This window comes from Scylla paramamosain, chromosome 43, assembly GCF_035594125.1.
Source record: "Scylla paramamosain isolate STU-SP2022 chromosome 43, ASM3559412v1, whole genome shotgun sequence".
NCBI classification, from domain to species: domain Eukaryota; kingdom Metazoa; phylum Arthropoda; class Malacostraca; order Decapoda; family Portunidae; genus Scylla; species Scylla paramamosain.
The window spans coordinates 771,554-790,000 of record NC_087193.1 but is presented as its reverse complement, the minus strand read 5'-3'; the positions used below and the strand labels follow the sequence as shown (position 1 = coordinate 790,000).

Here is an 18,447-nt window from a genome sequence, read left to right as displayed (position 1 = left end):
CAGCCGTCACAGTATTCTAGTAGCACAAATAATACTTGCTCAACTCTTTTTGGGATTTGCTAGATAAATCATTAATCCCTGTAGAAACCAGTGGAAAAATGTCTCAAACTAAATATATAGTAGAAGATTAGAAATAAATGTGAAAACACTGAGAGCATAGTTGTGAGTATTTAGCTTATAATAATTGTTCTGTTGAGTGTGCATCATCAGATTCCATAGCTATTGTTAGAATGAACACTTAGGATTAATGTTTTGTACCATATAAGTACAAAACACTAATCCTAAGTATAGTACATCAGGATCTATCTCAACAGGGATTTTCAGACTGTTTCTCCAGAAAATGTTGACTAACCCCCTACTCTAACACAGCCAATAAATGATGGCAACTCACCCCATAGTGAATGTTTCAATTGACACAGACTGTACCTCTAAGTTGTGAATCAAGTTATCCATTACCAACGAGTTAATATAGTATTTCGTGGAAAATTTCCTGACAGACTGACAAATTATTCACATAAATAATGGTCTAACTGGCAATACACAGGAATTCATTTACTTGGTTTGTATGGTTTTCATGACTTGCAATGATACACACGTTGTACTTCAAGAATGATGGGGTGGTGTAGACATAAACTGTCTTTGTGGTGTAATGTAAAGTCACTAATTTAAATTTAAATTACAAAGTTTATGTATGTCTCTTATCTAACTAGATCTCTGAAATGGCTACTAGTGAGGAGGTAGTAGATGCCTGCCGAAACAATAAATTCTCCCAGTGAGGTCTAATGCATTGTTCAAGGGGTGCTGTGAACTTATCATTAAACCCAGCTGTGACCTCACTGAACATTTTCCTTTGAATCTCACAACACAAGGGGGTAGTCACAGCCTGCCCTCTAAAGACAACTCTCTTCCTCCACACAAAACTACAAGCACCTAATAACACACACACCCTTCACTCAAAAAATTTTAAAATCATCATGGCGACTCCTACACCAGCCTTGGAGTCCCCATCTGGGGAGGGGACCATAAATGTCCCCAGGTCGGACTGCCTTTCTGTCGACGACCGTAAGTGTCTTGACACCTCCCTCAACTTTTTCTTCATTAACTTCTGCAGCATTCGCAGTCTAAGATCTAATTTCAATCTGTAGAACACCACCTCTCCTCTTCTAAACCTCATCTTTTCCTCACTGAAACTCAGGTGTCTGAGGCAACTGACAGTAACCCCTTTTCTGTTCCCTCCTCCTTTCTCCATCCTCATTTTCAATCCAAAGCTGGATGCTGCGTTTATGTGTGCAATGACTTAACCTGCTCTCGTGCCCACGCTCTTGAATCTTCCGAGTTTTCCACCATCTGGCTATGACTACAGTCACTCTCAAACTAAACTTATCTGTGCTGTATACCTCTCATCTAACTTCTCTGACTATGAGAAATTCTTTGAATACTTAACTTCCAAAGTGGAGCACATTCTGACCCTCTTCCCTTTTGCAGAGATCTCCATCCTTGGAGAGTTCAATGTTCATCACCAGCTTTGGCTTTCCTCTCCCTTCACTGACCATCCTGGTGAACTAGCCTACAACTTTGCTATCCTCCATGACCTAGAGCAATTGGTGCAACACCCTACTCGTATTCCTGACCGTCTTGGAGATACGCCCAACATTCTTGACCTTTTCCTGACCTCTAATCCTTCTGCTTATGCTGTCACCCTTTCTTCTCCGTTGGGCTCCTCCGATCACAATCTCATATCTGTATCTTGTCCTATCGCTCCAATCCCTCCTCAGGATCCCCCTAAGCGAAGGTGCCTCTGGCGTTTTGCCTCTGCTAGTTGGGGGGATCTGAGGAGATATTTTGCTGATTTTCCTTGGAATGACTACTGCTTCCATGTCAGAGACCCGTCTTTGTGTGCTGACCGCATAACAGAGGTGATAGTGCCTTGCATGGAGGCGTACATTCCTCACTCTTTTTCTCGTCCTAAACCTTCTAAACCTTGGTTTAACACAGCTTGTTCTTGTGCTATACATGACAGAGATGGCCCAGAAAAAGTACTTAAGCCTTCCATCACCAGAATCTCATGCACTTTATATTTCTGGCCGGAACCATGCCAAGTCTGTTCTCCAACTACACAAAAACTCCTTCATTAACAGAAAGTGTCAAAACCTTTCAAGATCTAACTCCCTTCGTGACTTCTGGCATCTAGCCAAAAATATCTCCAATAACTTTGCTTCTTCTTCTTTCCCTCCTCTATTTCAACCAGATGGCACCACTGCGATCACATCTATTTCTAAAGCTGAACTCTTTGCTCAAACCTTTACTAAAAACTCTACCTTGGACGATTCTGGGCTTGTTCCTTCCTCTCCTTCACCCTCTGACTACTTCATGCCACCTATTAAAATTCTTTGCAATGATGTTTTCCATGTACTCGCTGGCCTAAACCCTTGGAAGGCTTATGGACCTGATGGGGTCCCTCCTATTGTTCTCCGAAACTGTGCCTCCATGCTTGCACCTTGCCTAGTCAAACTCTTTCAGCTCTGTCTGTCAACATCTACCTTTCCTTCTTGCTGGAAGTTTGCCTACATTCAACCTGTTCCTTAAGAGGGTGACTGTTCTAATACCTCAAAGTACCATCCTATTGCTTTAATTTCCTGCCTATCTAAAGTTTTTGAATCTATACTCAACAGGAAGATTCTTAAACATCTATCACTTCACAACCTTCTATCTGATCGCCAGTACAGGTTCAGTCAAGGCCACTCTACTAGTGATCTGGCTTTCCTTAATGAGTCTTGGTCATCCTCTTTTAGAGATTTTGGTGAAACTTTTGGTTTTGCCTTGGACATATCATATCAAAAGCTTTTGATAGAGTCTGGCACAAAGCTTTGATTTCCAAACTATCCTCCTATGGCTTCTATCCTTCTTTCTGTAACTTCATCTCAAATTTCCTTTCTGACCGTTCTATTGCTGCTGTGGTAGATGGTCACTGTTCTTTTCCTAAATCTATTAACAGTGGTGTTCCTCAAGGTTCTGTCCTGTCACCCACTCTTTTCTTATTATTCATTAATGATCTTCTAAACCAAACTTCTTGTCCTATCCACTCCTATGCTGATGATACCGCCCTGCACTTTTCCACGTCTTTTCATAGGTGTCCAACCCTTAAGGAGGTAAACATATCACGCAGGGAAGCCACAGAATGCTTGACTTCTGATCTTTTTAGAATTTCTGATTGGGGCAGAGCAAACTTGGTATTGTTCAATACCTCAAAAACCCTATTCCTCCATCTATCAACTCGACATAACCTTCCAGACAACTATCCCCTCTTCTTCAATGACACTCAACTGTCCCCCTCTTCTACACTGAACATCCTTGGTCTGTCCTTTACTTATAATCTGAACTGGAAACTTCACATCTCATCTCTAGCTAAAACAGCTTCTATGAAGTTAGGTGTTCTGAGACGTCTCCCCCAGTTTTTCTCACTCCCCCAGCTGCTAACTCTGTACAAGGGCCTTATCCGTCCATGTATGGAGTATGCCTCACATGTCTGGGGGGGGTTCCACTCATACTGCTCTTCTAGACAGGGTGGAATCAAAAGCTTTTCGTCTCAACTCCTCTCCTCTAACTGACTGTCTTCAGCCTCTCTCTCACCGCTGCAATGTTGCATCTCTAGCTGTCTTCTACCGCTATTTTCATGCTAACTGCTCTTTTGATCTCGCTAACTGCATGCCTCCCCTCCTCCCGCGGCCTCGCTGCACAAGACTTTCTTCTTTCTCTCACCCCTATTCTGTCCACCTCTCTCATGCAAGAGTTAACCAGTATTCTCAATCATTCATCCCTTTCTCTGGTAAACTCTGGAACTCCCTGCCTGCTTCTGTATTTCCACCTTCCTATGACTTGAATTCCTTTAAGAGGGAGGTTTCAAGACACTTATCAATTTTTGACTACTGCTTTGACCCTTTTATGGGACTGGCATTTCAGTGGGCATTTTTTTTTTATTGAATTTTTGTTGCTCTTGGCCAGTGTCCTTCCTACATCAAAAAAATAAATAAATAAATAAAAAAAAAATAAAAAAAAATAATCCTCTCAGTCTATCCTATTTCTTAGAGTGCAACTGATTGTGTAATAAACCTATAGATCATTCTATTCACTTCTGCATAGCAACTGCTTACTTCCTAACTTCTCTTCTTGATTAATGCATGTCAGATTACTTATCTGCCTACAGACTGAAAGAAAAAATAAATAAATAAATAAATAAATAAATAAGTGAAAAAAATATTTTTAAAAATTCAAATTGAGAGAGAGAGAGAGAGAGAGAGAGAGAGAGAGAGAGAGAGAGAGAGAGAGAGAGAGAGAGAGAGAGAGAGAGAGAGAGAGAGAGTGCATTACCACACATCAACTGATAAACAAGCTCAATTTTCTCTTCCACTTCATACAGAAGGCTTGAATGCATCACAGCTTCAAGTAGACTCAAAATATACACAATGACAACTGTTCCTGTAAGGTTGACAGCAGCAAGACACTCACTTCACCAGCTCAAAGAATGATCCCTCAGTCCTCTTCAGCTCCTCCTGGGTCTGGCTGTGGTCCTTACTGACACTTGCCAATTTTGCCTCCCACTCCTTCTGTTGCTGTTCCTCTTTCTGCTGGTGTCTCTTCTCTGCAGCATCATAGCTGTCTTTGATCTTAGACACAAACCCCACCATCTGGTGTACAGTGGCCCTGAAAGAATGGGAAAATTATAAGGCAACCAAAGCTGATGTAGTGGTGCAACATCTACACATATTCCTGTCTTAGAGATATGCCCAACATTCTTGATGTTTTCTTAACTTCTAATCCTGCTTATGTTGTCAACCTATCTTCTCTGTTGGGCTCCACCAATCATAATCTCATATCTATATCTTGTCCTATCACTTCAATCCCTCCTCAGGATCCCACAAAGTGGAGATGCCTCTGGAGTTTTGCCTCTGCGAATTCGGGGGATTTGAGAAAGTATTATTCTGATTTTCCTAAGAATGACTACTGCTTACATGTCAGAGACATGTCTGTGTGTGCCGAGGGCATAACAGAGTTGATAATGTCTGCCATGTAGGCAAACATTCCTCACTCTTTCTCTCAATCTAAATCTCCCGGAACTTGGTTTAACACAGCTTGTTCTCATGCTATACATGATTAAGAGGTGGCCCACATATGGTACTTCAGCATTCCATCATGTGAATCTCCTGCACTTCATATTTCTGCCCAGAATCATGCTAAGTTTGTTCTCCAACTAGCCAAATTAATAGCGTCAAAATCTTTCAAGATCTAACTCCCCTTGTGATTTCTGGAATACAGCCAAAAACATCTCCAATAACTTTGTTTCTTCATCTTCCCTGCTTTATTTCAACTTGAACTCTTTGCTCAAACCTTTGCTAAAAACTCTATTGTGGGTGATTCAGGGCTTGTTCCTCCCTCTCCACCATTCGACTACTTCATGCTACCCATTAAGATCCTTCAGTGATGTTTTCCATGCCCTTGCTGGCTTAACCCTCTTAAGACTTATGGACCTGATGGGGTCCCTTCTATTGTTCTCCAAAAAATATGCCTCCTTGGTTGCACCTTGCCTAGTCAAACTCTCCCAACTCTGTCTATCAAATTCTACCTTTCCTTCTTGCTGGATGGAAGTTTGCCTACATTTGGCCTGTTCCTTAAAAGGGTGACCATTCTAATCCCTCAAACTACCATCCTATTACTTTAATTTTTTGTCTCTCTAAAGATTTTCAATCTATTCTCAACAGGAGGATCCTAAACACCTATCACTTCACAACCTTCTATCCGATTGCAAGTACAGCCATACTTACTGCCATAGCCATACATACTGCAAGTACAGCCAAGGCAGCCATACTTTTGGCCTTCCTTACTGAATCTTGGTCATCCTCTTTTAGGGATTTTGGTGAAACTTTTGCTGTTAGCTTGATACTCTGACACAAAGCTTTTATTTCCAAACTACCCTCCTACGGTTTCTATCCTTCTCTCTGTAACTTCAACTCAAGTTTCTTTTCTGACTATTCTATTGCTGCTGTGGTAGACACTTACTGTTCTCCTAAATCTATTAATAGTGGTGTTCTGGGTTCTGTCCTGTCATCCACTCTCTTCCTATTATTCATCAATGATCTTTTACACCAAACTTTTTGTCCTATCCACTCCCATACTGATGAAACCACCCTGCAATTTTCCATGTCTTTTTGTAGATGTCCAATCCTTCAGGAAGTAAACAGCTCATGCAGGGAAACCATTCAATGTCTGACTTTTGATTTCTCTAAAATTTCTGATTGGGCTGAGGAAACTTAGTATTGTTCAATGCCTCAAAAACCTAATTCCTCCATCTACTTTTTTTTTTTTTATGTAGGAGGGACACTGGAGAGAGAGCAAGAGATAAAAAGAAAAGAAAAGAAGAAAAAAGAAAAAAAAAGAAGAAAAGCCCACTGAGATGGCAGTCCCAGAAAAGGGTCCAAAGTGGTAGTCAAAAATTGAAGGATAAGTGTCTTGAAACCTCCCTCTTAAAGGAATTCAAGTCATAGTAAGGTGGAAAAACAGAAGCAGGTAGGGAATTCCACAGTTTACCAGAGAAAGGGATGAATGATTTGACAATACTGGTTAACTTTTGCATTAGAGAGGTGGACAGAATAGGAGTGAAAGAAAAAGAAAGTCTTGTGCAGTGAAGCTGTGGGAGGAGGGGAGGCATGCAGTTAGCAAGATCAAAAGAGCAATTAGTATAAAAATAGCAGTAGAAGATAGCTAAAGATGCAACACTGCAGCAATGGGAGAGGCTGAAGACAGTCAGAGAAGCGTTGATGAGACAAAAAGCTTTTGATTCCACTCTGTCTAGAAGAGTGGTATGAGTAGAACCCTCCCCAAATATGTGAAGCATACTCCAAACATGGACAGATAAGGCTCTTATACAGAGTTACAAGCTGGGAGGGTGAGAAAAGCAGGTGATGTCTCAGAATGCCTGACTTCATAGAAGCTGTTTTAGCTAGAGATAAGATGTGAAGTTTCCAGTTTAGATTATAAGTAGAGGATAGACGAAGGATGTTCACAGTGTAATAAGAGGGGGACAGTTGAGTGTCACTGAAGAAGAGGAGATAGTTATCTGGAAGGTTGTGTCGACTTGATAAATCAAGGAACTGAGTTTTTAAGGCAATGAACGATACCAAGTTTGCTCTGCCCTAATCAGAAATTTTAGAAAGATCAGAAGTCAGGCATTCTGTGGCTTCCCTGTGTGAAATGTTTACTTCCTGAAGGGTTGGATGTTTATGAAAAGACGTAAAAAAAATGCAGAGTGGTATCATCAGCGTAAGAGTGAATAGGACAAGAAGTTTGGTTTAGAAGGTCACTGAAGAATAATAAGAGAGTGGGTGACAGGACAGAACCTTGAGGAACACCACTGTTAATAGACTTAGAAGAACAGTGACTGTCTACCACAGCAGCAATAGAACATTCAGAAAGAAAACTTGAGATGAAGTTACAGAGAGGATAGAAGCCACAGGAGGGTAGTTTGGAAATCAAAGCTTTGTGCCAGACTCTATCAAAACCTTTTCATATGTCCAAGGCAAAACCAAAAGTTTCACCAAAATCTCAAAAAGAGGATGACCAAGACTCAGTAAGGAAAGCCAGATCACCAGTAGAGCAGCCTCAACAGAACCCATACTGGTGATCAGATAGAAGGTTGTGAAGTGATAGATGTTTAAGAATCTTCCTGTTGAGAATAAATTCCAAAACTTTAGATAGGCAGGAAATTAAAGCAATAGGACAGTAGTTTGACAGTAGTTTGAGGGATTAGAATTGTCACCCTATTTAGGAACAGGCTCAATGTAGGCAAACTTCCAGCAAGAAGGAAAGGTAAATGTTGACAGACAGAGATGAAAGAGTTTGACTAGGCAAGGTGCAAGCACGGAGGCGCAGTTTCGGAGAACAATAGGAGGGACCCCATCAGGTCCATAAGCCTTCCGTGGGTTAAGGCCAGTGAGGGTATGGAAAACATCATTGCGAAGAACTTTAATAGGCAACATGAAGTAGTCAGATGGTGGAGGAGAGGAAGGAACAAGCCCTGAATTGTCCATGGTCGAGTTTTTAGCAAAGGTTTGAGCAAAGAATTCAGCTTTACAGATAGATGTGATAGCAGTGGTGCCATCTGGTTGAAATGAAGGAGGGAAAGAAGCAAAGTTATTGGAGATATTTTTGGCTAGATGCCAGAAGTCATGAGGGGGAGTTAGATCTTGAAAGATTTTGACACTTTCTATTAATGAAAGAGTTTTTGACTAGTTGGAGAACAGACTTGGCTTGGTTCCGGATAGAAATATAAAGTGCATGAGATTCTAGTAATGGAAGGCTTAAGTACTTTTTCTGGGCCATCTCTCTATCATGTATAGCACAAGAACAGGCTGTGTTAAATCAATGTTTGGAAGGTTTAGGTGAAGAAAAAGTGTGAGGAATGTACGCCTCCATGCCAGACACTATCACCTCTATTATGCGCTCAGCACACAAAGACAGGTCTCTGACACAGAAGCAGTAGTCATTCCAAGAAAAATCAGCAAAATACCTCCTAGTGCAGGCAAAACATCAGAGGCACTTCCACTTAGGGGGATCCTGAGGAGGGATTGGAGCAATAGGCAAAGATTCAGATATGAGATTATGATCAGAGAAGAGAGGATGACAGCATAAGCAGAAGAATTAGAAGTTAGGAAAAGGTCAAGAATGTTGGGCATATCTCCAAGACAATGAGGAATACAAGTAAGGTGTTGCACCAGTTGCTCTAGGTTGTGGAGGATAGCAAAGCTGAAGGCTTGTTCACCAGGATGGTCAGTGAAGGGAGAGGAAAGCCAAAGTTGGTGGTGAATATTGAAGTCTCCAAGAATGGAGATCTCCACAAAAGGGAAGGGAGTCAGAATGTGCTCCACTTTGGAAGTTAAATAGTCAAAGAATTTCTGATAGTCAGAGGAGTTAGGTGAGAGGTATACATCACAGATAAATTTAGTCTGAGAGTGACTCTGTAGTCGTAGCCAGATGATGGAAAACTTGGAAGATTCAAGAGTGTGGACACAAGAGCAGGTTAAGTCTTTGCGCACATAAACGCAATATCTAGCTTTAGACTGAAAATGAGAATAGAGAAAGTAGGAGAGAACAGTAAAAGGGCTACTGTCAGTTGCCTCAGACACCTGTGTTCCAGTGAGGAAAAGAAAATGAGATTTAGAAGAGGAGAGGTGGTGTTCTGCAGGTTGAAAATTAGATCTAAGACTGCGAATGTTGCAGAAGTTAATGAAGAAAAAGTTGAGGTGGGTGTCAAGACACTTAGGGTCGATATCAGAAGAGCAGTCTGACCTGGGGACATTTGTGGTCCCCTCCCCAGGTGAGGACTCCGAGGCTGGTGTATGAGTCGCCTTCGTAATTTTGAGTGAAAGGGTGTGTGTGTGTGTGTAATTAGGTGCTTGTAGTTTTGTGTGAAGGAAGAGTTGTCTTTAGAGGACAGCTGTGACTGCCCCCTTGTGTTGTGAGGCACAAAGGTTTAGAAGATTGATTCACAGACTTGAACACCTACTTTAGCTTAGTGTTTTCTTCCTCCAAAGAAACAAGTGCAATGCTCTGCTCTTCCATCTTCTTGGTCCATTGCTTTTTCTCTTCCTCAAAGACACGTCCCTTCCTCAACATTTCATCCTGTAAAACAGTAACATTTACAGCAACAGAGAAGTGTGGGATTACTCAGTCTTTAGTTTTTGCATGTGTGAAAAATAGCTACTATAAGATATTGACAAGTTTCTCATAGTGAATAAGCAAGACAGGATTTGTAGCAATGAATTAAAGTTGGAATAAAGATTTAACTTGGTGTACCAGAGATGATGAATGACCTTGTTCTTAATCACCTGCTGCCACCACAACAATGAGGCAACACAAAGAACTCAACGCAAGGTTTTCAAGAACAAAATTGGAGGTTGCCTTTATAATGGATCATGTAGAACAGCAAGAAAACTTGAAGAACAAAAAGAATTATGAGGTCAGGTTAGTAAAGAAGACTGAATTTTATCTGACATAAGTTTGCAGTTTTACAGGATAATCACTAAGAACAAAACTGAGGTGTTGGAAGGTCATATGGTGAGATAAGAGACAGCAGTGAAGGCATGAGCAAAATATTAAATAAATATTAGTACTTACACAAGAGAATAAAATGCTGATATCAGAAGCAGGTCAGGTATTCAAGTGGAAAGGAGCATAACATTTAAGAAATTTCATCAATACTGGAAATCTTTATATATGTATGTATGAATCTCAGTAATAATAATAACAACCTAAAGCCTAAATACCAAGCTTAAATTAATTCATAAGTGGTAATATTAACCATTTCATGCTACTGAAAGCAGATCTTTTCTTCCTAACATATTCAGTCTGTGCATAGTTGAGAGAGAGAGAGAGAGAGAGAGAGAGAGAGAGAGAGAGAGAGAGAGAGAGAGAGAGAGAGAGAGAGAGAGAGAGAGAGAGAGAGAGAGAGAGAGAGAGAGAGAGAGAGAGAGAGAGAGAGAGAGAGAGAGAGAGAGAGAGAGAGAGAGAGAGAGAGAGAGAGAACTGTGAAATTATAAAATTAATTGGACAACTTTTCTGATGGTACAAAAATTGATCAGTACAAAAATACATTTATGAAGTTTATACCTGAGTGACTGAATCTGTCAGGCAATGAGATATAAAATGTATCAAATACAGTACCCTCATGAGTTTTGTGCTTGCTTTCTTCCAAAGATATAGCAGTAAATTTGCAGATAGCAAAACATGGGGTATTGAAAACCATGAAAAAACACTTATTTATTCTTGAACTATGTGACTGTGTGTGTTTTGTTTTCACATCTGGTGTGATGCAGCAGGGCAGTGCCATCACATCTAAAATTGTGTGTGTGTGTGTGTGTGTGTGTGTTTTCACACCTGAGCATGATACAACTGTATGGAGCATAGTGCCATCACATCTAACTAAAACTTTGTAAGTGTGTGTGTGTTTTGTCCTCACATCTGGCATGATGTGGCTGTGCAGTGCCAATGCATCTACCATTTCGTAGCTAACATCTCATCTGCATCAAGAATTTGTCTGTTTAGGCCCATGACCTGAACCTAGAAATACATATACAATCCATAGCACACTTGTACCATTTATTTTTACTACAAGTATCTGTAGATCAGAAACTACTGGTACAAAAGACACTTTCCTGTTGCAGCTTAAGGAAAAGATGCTGTGGCTATGAGAAAATTGGACAAAACAAAGCAAAAACATTTCTCTGCCCTTACCTGCATCATGAGCTCCATGTTCTTGATTTTCTGGTTCATCTCTGCCTCCCTCACCATCTTCACTGTCACTGCTGCTGCAGCCTGAAGACAACAAAGAAAGGCAGGCAATGAGAGAAATTTAAAAGTTCATTACAACAGTGAATATGTTTTGTTCAAACTTTATAGAAAATTGAAAAATGACAAATTGCTGGCATTAATGAAAAATTATTGTACAAGGAGTACTTGCTAATTTGGAAATGTAAGATACAAGAAGATACAACAGCTGCAAGGTATTATCAAAAAGTTCATCGAGACTAGTTCCATAGTCAGCCAAAAGGTAACAAGTACATGATGCAAATGCTGTTAGAATGAGAAGTAATGCTCATCAGGCAGTCTGCTAACTGGCATGTAAACTTTGCGAGCTGTGTCATGGGAGTTGTATGACAAAACAGACACGTTCATGAATTCATCTAGGACCACAAATTAGAGCAAAAAAATCAAATTATGCATCAGATTCAGCAAATTTACAACACAGACGTTTAACATAATTTGGCATGCATTTGGCAATGAAGCAATGAGTCATGCTAAAAGCCACACCCCTAGACTCTTCAGGTCTCAAAGCTATTCAAATTTTCCTCATGGTCAGGTGGATATTAGGCTTTACACAAAGTGGTGGTATGAGACAACCAACTCGACATTAAGGTGCAGGCCCCATTAGTATAGGAGCCATAGTTTTACACACACACACACACACACACACACACACACACACACACACACACACACACACACACACACACACACACACACACACACACACACACACACCAGGGATGCCGACAAACAAGTTAAGAGGGGTGTACCTCACCTTCATCCTCCCCAAACTCATGTATGCCTCCCCAGTGTTGACCTCCTCCCTCACACACACACAACAGCTCCAGCTGGAGAGTGTGCAGAAAGGGCATGCATGGTCATCCTTGGCCCTGCCTACACCACTTATGATGAAGCCCTGACCACCCTGAGTCTTTCCAGACTATCCGCCAGGCACTGAGAGGCTCTAGAGAAGTTGGGAAGGGGACTACTACATCATCCACGCCTCCGACACATGCTGCCACCTGACACGCCTTGCCTGGTCCATGCCACAAGACACCACAACCAGGTAACGCCTCTAAAGGCGCTGCGCACAGACCAGTACAGACTCAGTGCAATTCCCACCATGGTGCGAGCCACCAATAAACAGTACCTATTTTGTTTCTAGATTAGACTTAGCTTTAGGATTAATGTTAAGTATTTTCCCATCCACTCTGTACATTTTCAGTTTGTAAACTGCCTTGATAATAAACCATTTATTAATATGTATATATATATATATATATATATATATATATATATATATATATATATATATATATATATATATATATATATATATATATATATATATATATATATATATATATATATATATATAATGAGGCAGAAATCAAAGTTTGCATTCTCTAGAGACTGAGACAGACAGAGATGTTTCACTAATAACATTGCACATACAATGGTTGACTGGTAGCTCAAGATGCATGGGACATAAACCACCAAAGATATTCAAAATGCTTAATGAAATTATATACTTATGAATATTTACAAATAATTCATTTGAATATATAATATGAGCAAAATTACAAATAAATCATACTACATCTTAATTTATCTGTATATTAAAACATAAAAATAGAAGATATATTAGAATCCTCATGTGAGCAGCAACATGCAGAAGCAAATTGTTATCCATACTCCTCAACAACCAAATTCCCCCAACTTGCCACTCATTTTGAATAGTAAAACAGAAAAGGAGTAGCAAAAACAACCAACAGTTATTGAAATTGTCTTAGTGTGCTGCCACCATTAATATGTTACCCAAACCATTGGTTCATAATGAAAAGTGTTTTCTTTCTTAATGCAATACCATATATATGTATATATTACAGGAGAAATACCAATAGAAATAGCAATAAAACTCACTTTCCCTCCTCCCCTCAGTTTTCAGATGAAATTTTACACACACACACACACACACACACACACACACACACACACACACACACACACACACAGTTATTACAATGTATTCTGTTCTTTCTACTTTCAGAAACATCATCCAGATGTCAAGGTGGATAGCAATGTGGAATCAGCAACAGCAGCAGCTAGTGGAGCCCTTGTTCCAATAACTGACTTTGGGATACCTATTACTAAGAAAAAATGGAGCAATGGACAAGTTACTCGTTTGCTTCATTGCCGACTTTCTCCAACCTCTTTCAAGGCTTACGGATGCTAACTTTCAAGCCATTCTTAACAAGGCCCAGACCAGCTACAGCATCCTAAGTTGCAAGGAGCTCAGCAGCAAGCTTCTTCCTTCACAAACGCAACTACAGGAACATCTCAATAAGAAATTTCTTTCTGTTGGTTATGTCTGTGTTACAGCTGACCTTTGAACAAACGGACAGATGTGGTGGTACATTAGGATCACATGTCATTTCATTGATAACTTCCAGCTCCAATCAACAATGTTGGCATGAAGAAGATTCATGCCACATTCACCAAAATCATCATTAGCTTCAACCTAGAAACAAAGATTTTGACAAGTGTAACCAATAGTGCCAGCAATATGCTTAAAGTATTTGTGACACTTTCCGGTCTGGATGATGCAGACACTAATCAAGACAGTGAAAGTGAAGAGGAGGATGACACCTTTAACATTCCTGATTACAATGAGAAGTTCCTGGAGCTATTGTCTGAGCATGTCAGATGTTTTGTTATTACTTTACAAAATACTGTCAAAGATGGACTTGAAGAAACAGAGACTGAATCAGGAGTCACTGGAAAAGCCTCATGTCTAGTATCACACATTCGTCATTCTGCACTGGCATCTGGCATTCTCTCAGGCAAAAAAGCAATCCAATGGAACATCAGTAACAAAGTGCTTCACTCTCTTCTGAATACTGATCCAGCCTAGCTTGATCAGTTAAACTATCCAGTAAAGCTAAGCAAATATGAACTTAATCTCATCAAGGAAATAACAGACATCTTGACACCATCTGAAGTAGCAACTTCCAGATGGTCAAAGAGAGAATGTTGTAACGTCAAGCAAAGTAATTCCATGCATTCGTGGACTGAAACCTGAGCTTGAACAACTGTCACAGACATACAAGTCAAAGATGATTACTGCTCTCAAAAGCTCAACCAAGAAAAGACTGAAGATCTATGAAGACACGGATATATTTCAGCTGGCTTCACTCCTAGATCCACGCTTTTTAAGATTTTTTTTTTTTTTTTATGTAGGAAGGACACTGGCCAAGGGCAAAAAAAAAAAAAGCCCACTGAAATGCCAGTCCCATAAAAGGGTCGAAGCAGTGGTCAAAACTTGATGAGTAAGTGTCTTGAAACCTCCCTCTTGAAGGAATTCAAGTCATAGGAAGGTGGAAATACAGAAGCAGGCAGGGAGTTCCAGAGTTTACCAGAGAAAGGGATGAATGATTGAGAGTACTGGTTAACTTTTGCATTAGAGAGGTGGACAGAATAGGGGTGAGAGAAAGAAGAAAGTCTTGTGCAGTGAGGCCGCAGGAGGAAGTGAGGCATGCAGTTAGCAAGATCAGAAGAGCAGTTAGCATGAAAATAGCGGTAGAAGACAGCTAGAGATGCCACATTGTAGCGGTGAGAGATGAGATGTGAAGTTTCCAGTTCAGATTATAAGTAAAGGACAGACCAAGGATGTTCAGTGTAGAAGAGGGGGACAGTTGAGTGTCACTGAAGAAGAGAGGATAGTTGTCTGGAAGGTTGTGTCGAGTTGATAGATGGAGGAATCGAGTTTTTGAGGCATTGAACAATACCAAGTTTGCTCTGCCCCAATCAGAAATTTTAGAAAGATCAGAAGTCAAGTGTTCTGTGGCTTCCCTGCGTGAAATGTTTACCTCCTGAAGGGTTGGACACCTATGAAAAGACATGGAAAAGTGCAGGGTGGTATCATCAGCGTAGGAGTGGATAGGACAAGAAGTTTGGTTTAGAAGATCATTAATGAATAATAAGAAGAGAGTGGGTGACACGACAGAACCCTGAGGAACACCACTGTTAATAGATTTAGGAAAAGAACAGTGACCATCTACCACAGCAGCAATAGAACAGTCAGAAAGGAAACTTGAGATGAAGTTACAGAGAGAAGGAGAGAAGCCATAGGAGGGTAGTTTGGAAATCAAAGCTTTGTGCCACTCTATCAAAAGCTTTTGATATGTCCAAGGCAACAGCAAAAGTTTCACCAAAATCTCTAAAAGGAGGATGACCAAGACTCAGTAAGGAAACCCAGAAGATCACCAGTAGAGCAGCCTTGACAGAACCCATACTGGCGATCAGATAGAAGGTTGTGAAGTGATAAATGTTTAAGAATCTTCCTATTGAGGATAGATTAAAAAACTTTAAATAGGCAGGAAATTAAAGCAATAGGACGGTAGTTTGAGGGATTATTCTAGAATGGTCACCTTTTTTTAGGAACAGGTTGAATGTAGGCAAACTTCCAGCAAGAAGGAAAGGTAGATGTTGACAGACAGAGCTGAAAGAGTTTGACTAGGCAAGGTGCAAGCACGGAGGCACAGTTTCGGAGAACAATAGGAGGGATCCCATCAGGTCCATGAGTCTTCCGAGGGTTTAGGCCGGCGAGGGCATGGAAAACATCATTGCGAAGAATTTTAATAGGAGGCATGAAGTAGTCAGAGGGTGGAGGAGAGGGAGGAACAAGCCCAGAATCGTCCAAGGCAAGAATCGGCGAGGGCATGGAAAACATCATTGCGAAGAATTTTAATAGGTGGCATGAAGTAGTCAGAGGGTGGAGGAGAGGGAGGAACAAGCCCAGAATCATCCAAGGTAGAGTTTTTAGCAAAGGTTTGGGCGAAGAGTTCAGCTTTAGAAATAGATGTGATAGCAGTGGTGCCATCTGGTTGAAACAGAGGAGGGAAAGAAGAAGTAAATTTATTGGAGATATTTTTGGCTAGATGCCAGAAGTCATGAGGGGAGTTAGATCTTGAAAGGTTTTGACACTTTCTGTTAATGAAGGAGTTTTTGGCTAGTTGGAGAACAGACTTGGCATGGTTCCGGGCAGAAATATAAAGTGCATGAGATTCTGGTGATGGAAGGCTTAAGTACCTTTTGTGGGTCACCTCTCTATCATGTATAGCACGAGAACAAGCTGTGTTAAACCAAGGTTTAGAAGGTTTAGGACGAGAAAATGAGTGAAGAATGTACGCCTCCATACCAGACACTATCACCTCTGTTATGTGCTCAGCACACAAAGACAGGTCTCTGACACGGAAGCAGTAGTCATTCCAAGGAAAATCAGCAAAATACCTCCTCAGGTCCCCCCAACTAGCAGAGGCAAAACGCCAGAGGCACCTTCGCTTAGGGGGATCCTGAGGAGGGATTGGAGCAATAGGACAAGATACAGATATGAGATTGTGATCAGAAGATTCCAATGGAGAAGAAAGGGTGACAGCATAAGCAGAAGGATTAGAGGTCAGGAAAAGGTCAAGAATGTTGGGCATATCTCCAAGACGGTCAGGAATACGAGTAGGGTGTTGCACCAATTGCTCTAGGTCGTGGAGGATAGCAAAGTTGTAGGCTAGTTCACCAGGATGGTCAGTGAAGGGAGAGGAAAGCCACAGCTGGTGGTGAACACTGAAGTCTCCAAGAATGGAGATCTCTGCAAAAGGGAAGTCAGAATGTGCTCCACTTTGGAAGTTAAGTAGTCAAAGAATTTCTTATAGTCAGAGAAGTTAGGTGAGAGGTATACAGCACAGATAAGTTTAGTTTGAGAGTGACTGTAATCGTAGCCAGATGGTGGAAAACTCGGAAGATTCAAGAGTGTGGGCACGAGAGCAGGTTAAGTCACTGCGCACATAAACACAGCATCCAGCTTTGGATAAAAAATGAGGATAGAGAAAGTAGAAGGGAACAGAAAAGGGGCTACTGTCAGTTGCCTCAGACACCTCAGTTTCAGTGAGGAAAAGATGAGATTTAGAAGAGGAGAGGTAGTGTTCTACAGATTGAAAATTAGATCTTAGACTGCGAATGTTACAAAAGTTAATGAAGAAAAAGTTGAGGGGGTTGTCAAGACACTTAGGGTCGTCGACAGAAAGGCAGTCCGACCTGGGGACATTTATGGTTCCCTCCCCAGATGGGGACTCTGAGGCTGGTGTATGAGTTGCCATTATGATTTTAAAATTTTTGAGTGAAGGGTGTGTGTTACTAGGTGTTTGTAGTTTTGTGTGGAAGAAGAGAGTTGTCTTTAGAGGGCAGGCTGTGACTGCTCCCTTGTGTTGTGAGACACAAAGGGAAACATTCAGTGAGGTCACAGCTGGGTTTAATGATAGGTTCACAGCACCCCTCGAACAGTGCTTTAGACCTCACTGGGAGTAATTATCATTTCAGCAGGTCTCTACTGCCTCCTTAATCTGCTCACCAGAAGCAGTCATGTTCATCAAATGCCTACTGAAGTCTAAAGTAGATGAAATTATGCCTACTACCAATGAAGAAAAGGGTTTCCTTCAGGAAAATAAGGAGGCCCTACAGAGAAGTGCAAGCTGTTCAGATTCAAAACACCACGAGCTCTTCCCTCTGTACGTTAACATCAACTTTATCACAAGTAGAATCCTACCTGAGTCAGCCAACAACAGAGGATGACAGTGATCCCCTTCTCTTCTGGGAACAGAATCAGTCAACATTACCTCAACTAACTATACTGGCTCTCTGATATCTGTGTTTCCCAGCATCATCAGCTCTAGTTGAGAGACTTTTCTCTATTGCTGGGAAAGTCCTTCATCCTGAACAATGCAGAATGACCGATGTTCGCTTTGAGGAGTTGATGTTTATCAAGTGTAGCAAACACATAGCAAATTAGACATTACATGAGAAATAATCTAGCCTATAAGAAATCATGTGGACAACAAGTTCTATATTTTTCAAAGAGAAATACTTTGTTTTCGTTATTGGTGTGAAAGCATGATCGTGATTTGAAATAAATTCATAGAAGTGATGTATTATGTACTGTAAAACAAAAACAAATAAAACCTCTTACACACAATTTATGTTTTTAATACCATTAGTTAGTAAGTGATTTAAACAATTATATTACTGTGCTCAGATATGGAA

The 18,447-nt window shown here is 40.7% G+C and overlaps 1 protein-coding gene across 2 annotated transcripts in view; it reads right to left on the bottom strand.

The window, feature by feature from the left end:
- The window catches only part of LOC135093484 (microtubule-associated protein futsch-like), a 96,409-nt gene that overhangs the window by 10,531 nt on the left and 67,431 nt on the right, over positions 1 to 18,447 (bottom strand). For both annotated transcript variants that reach the window (XM_063992763.1, XM_063992764.1), the window contains exons 10-12: positions 11,284 to 11,364; positions 9,557 to 9,672; positions 4,507 to 4,701 (exon numbers count right to left, since the gene is read on the bottom strand). In XM_063992763.1, the coding sequence (XP_063848833.1) occupies positions 4,507 to 4,701; positions 9,557 to 9,672; positions 11,284 to 11,364 (392 nt within the window). The remainder of the gene's footprint in view (positions 1 to 4,506; positions 4,702 to 9,556; positions 9,673 to 11,283; positions 11,365 to 18,447) is intronic.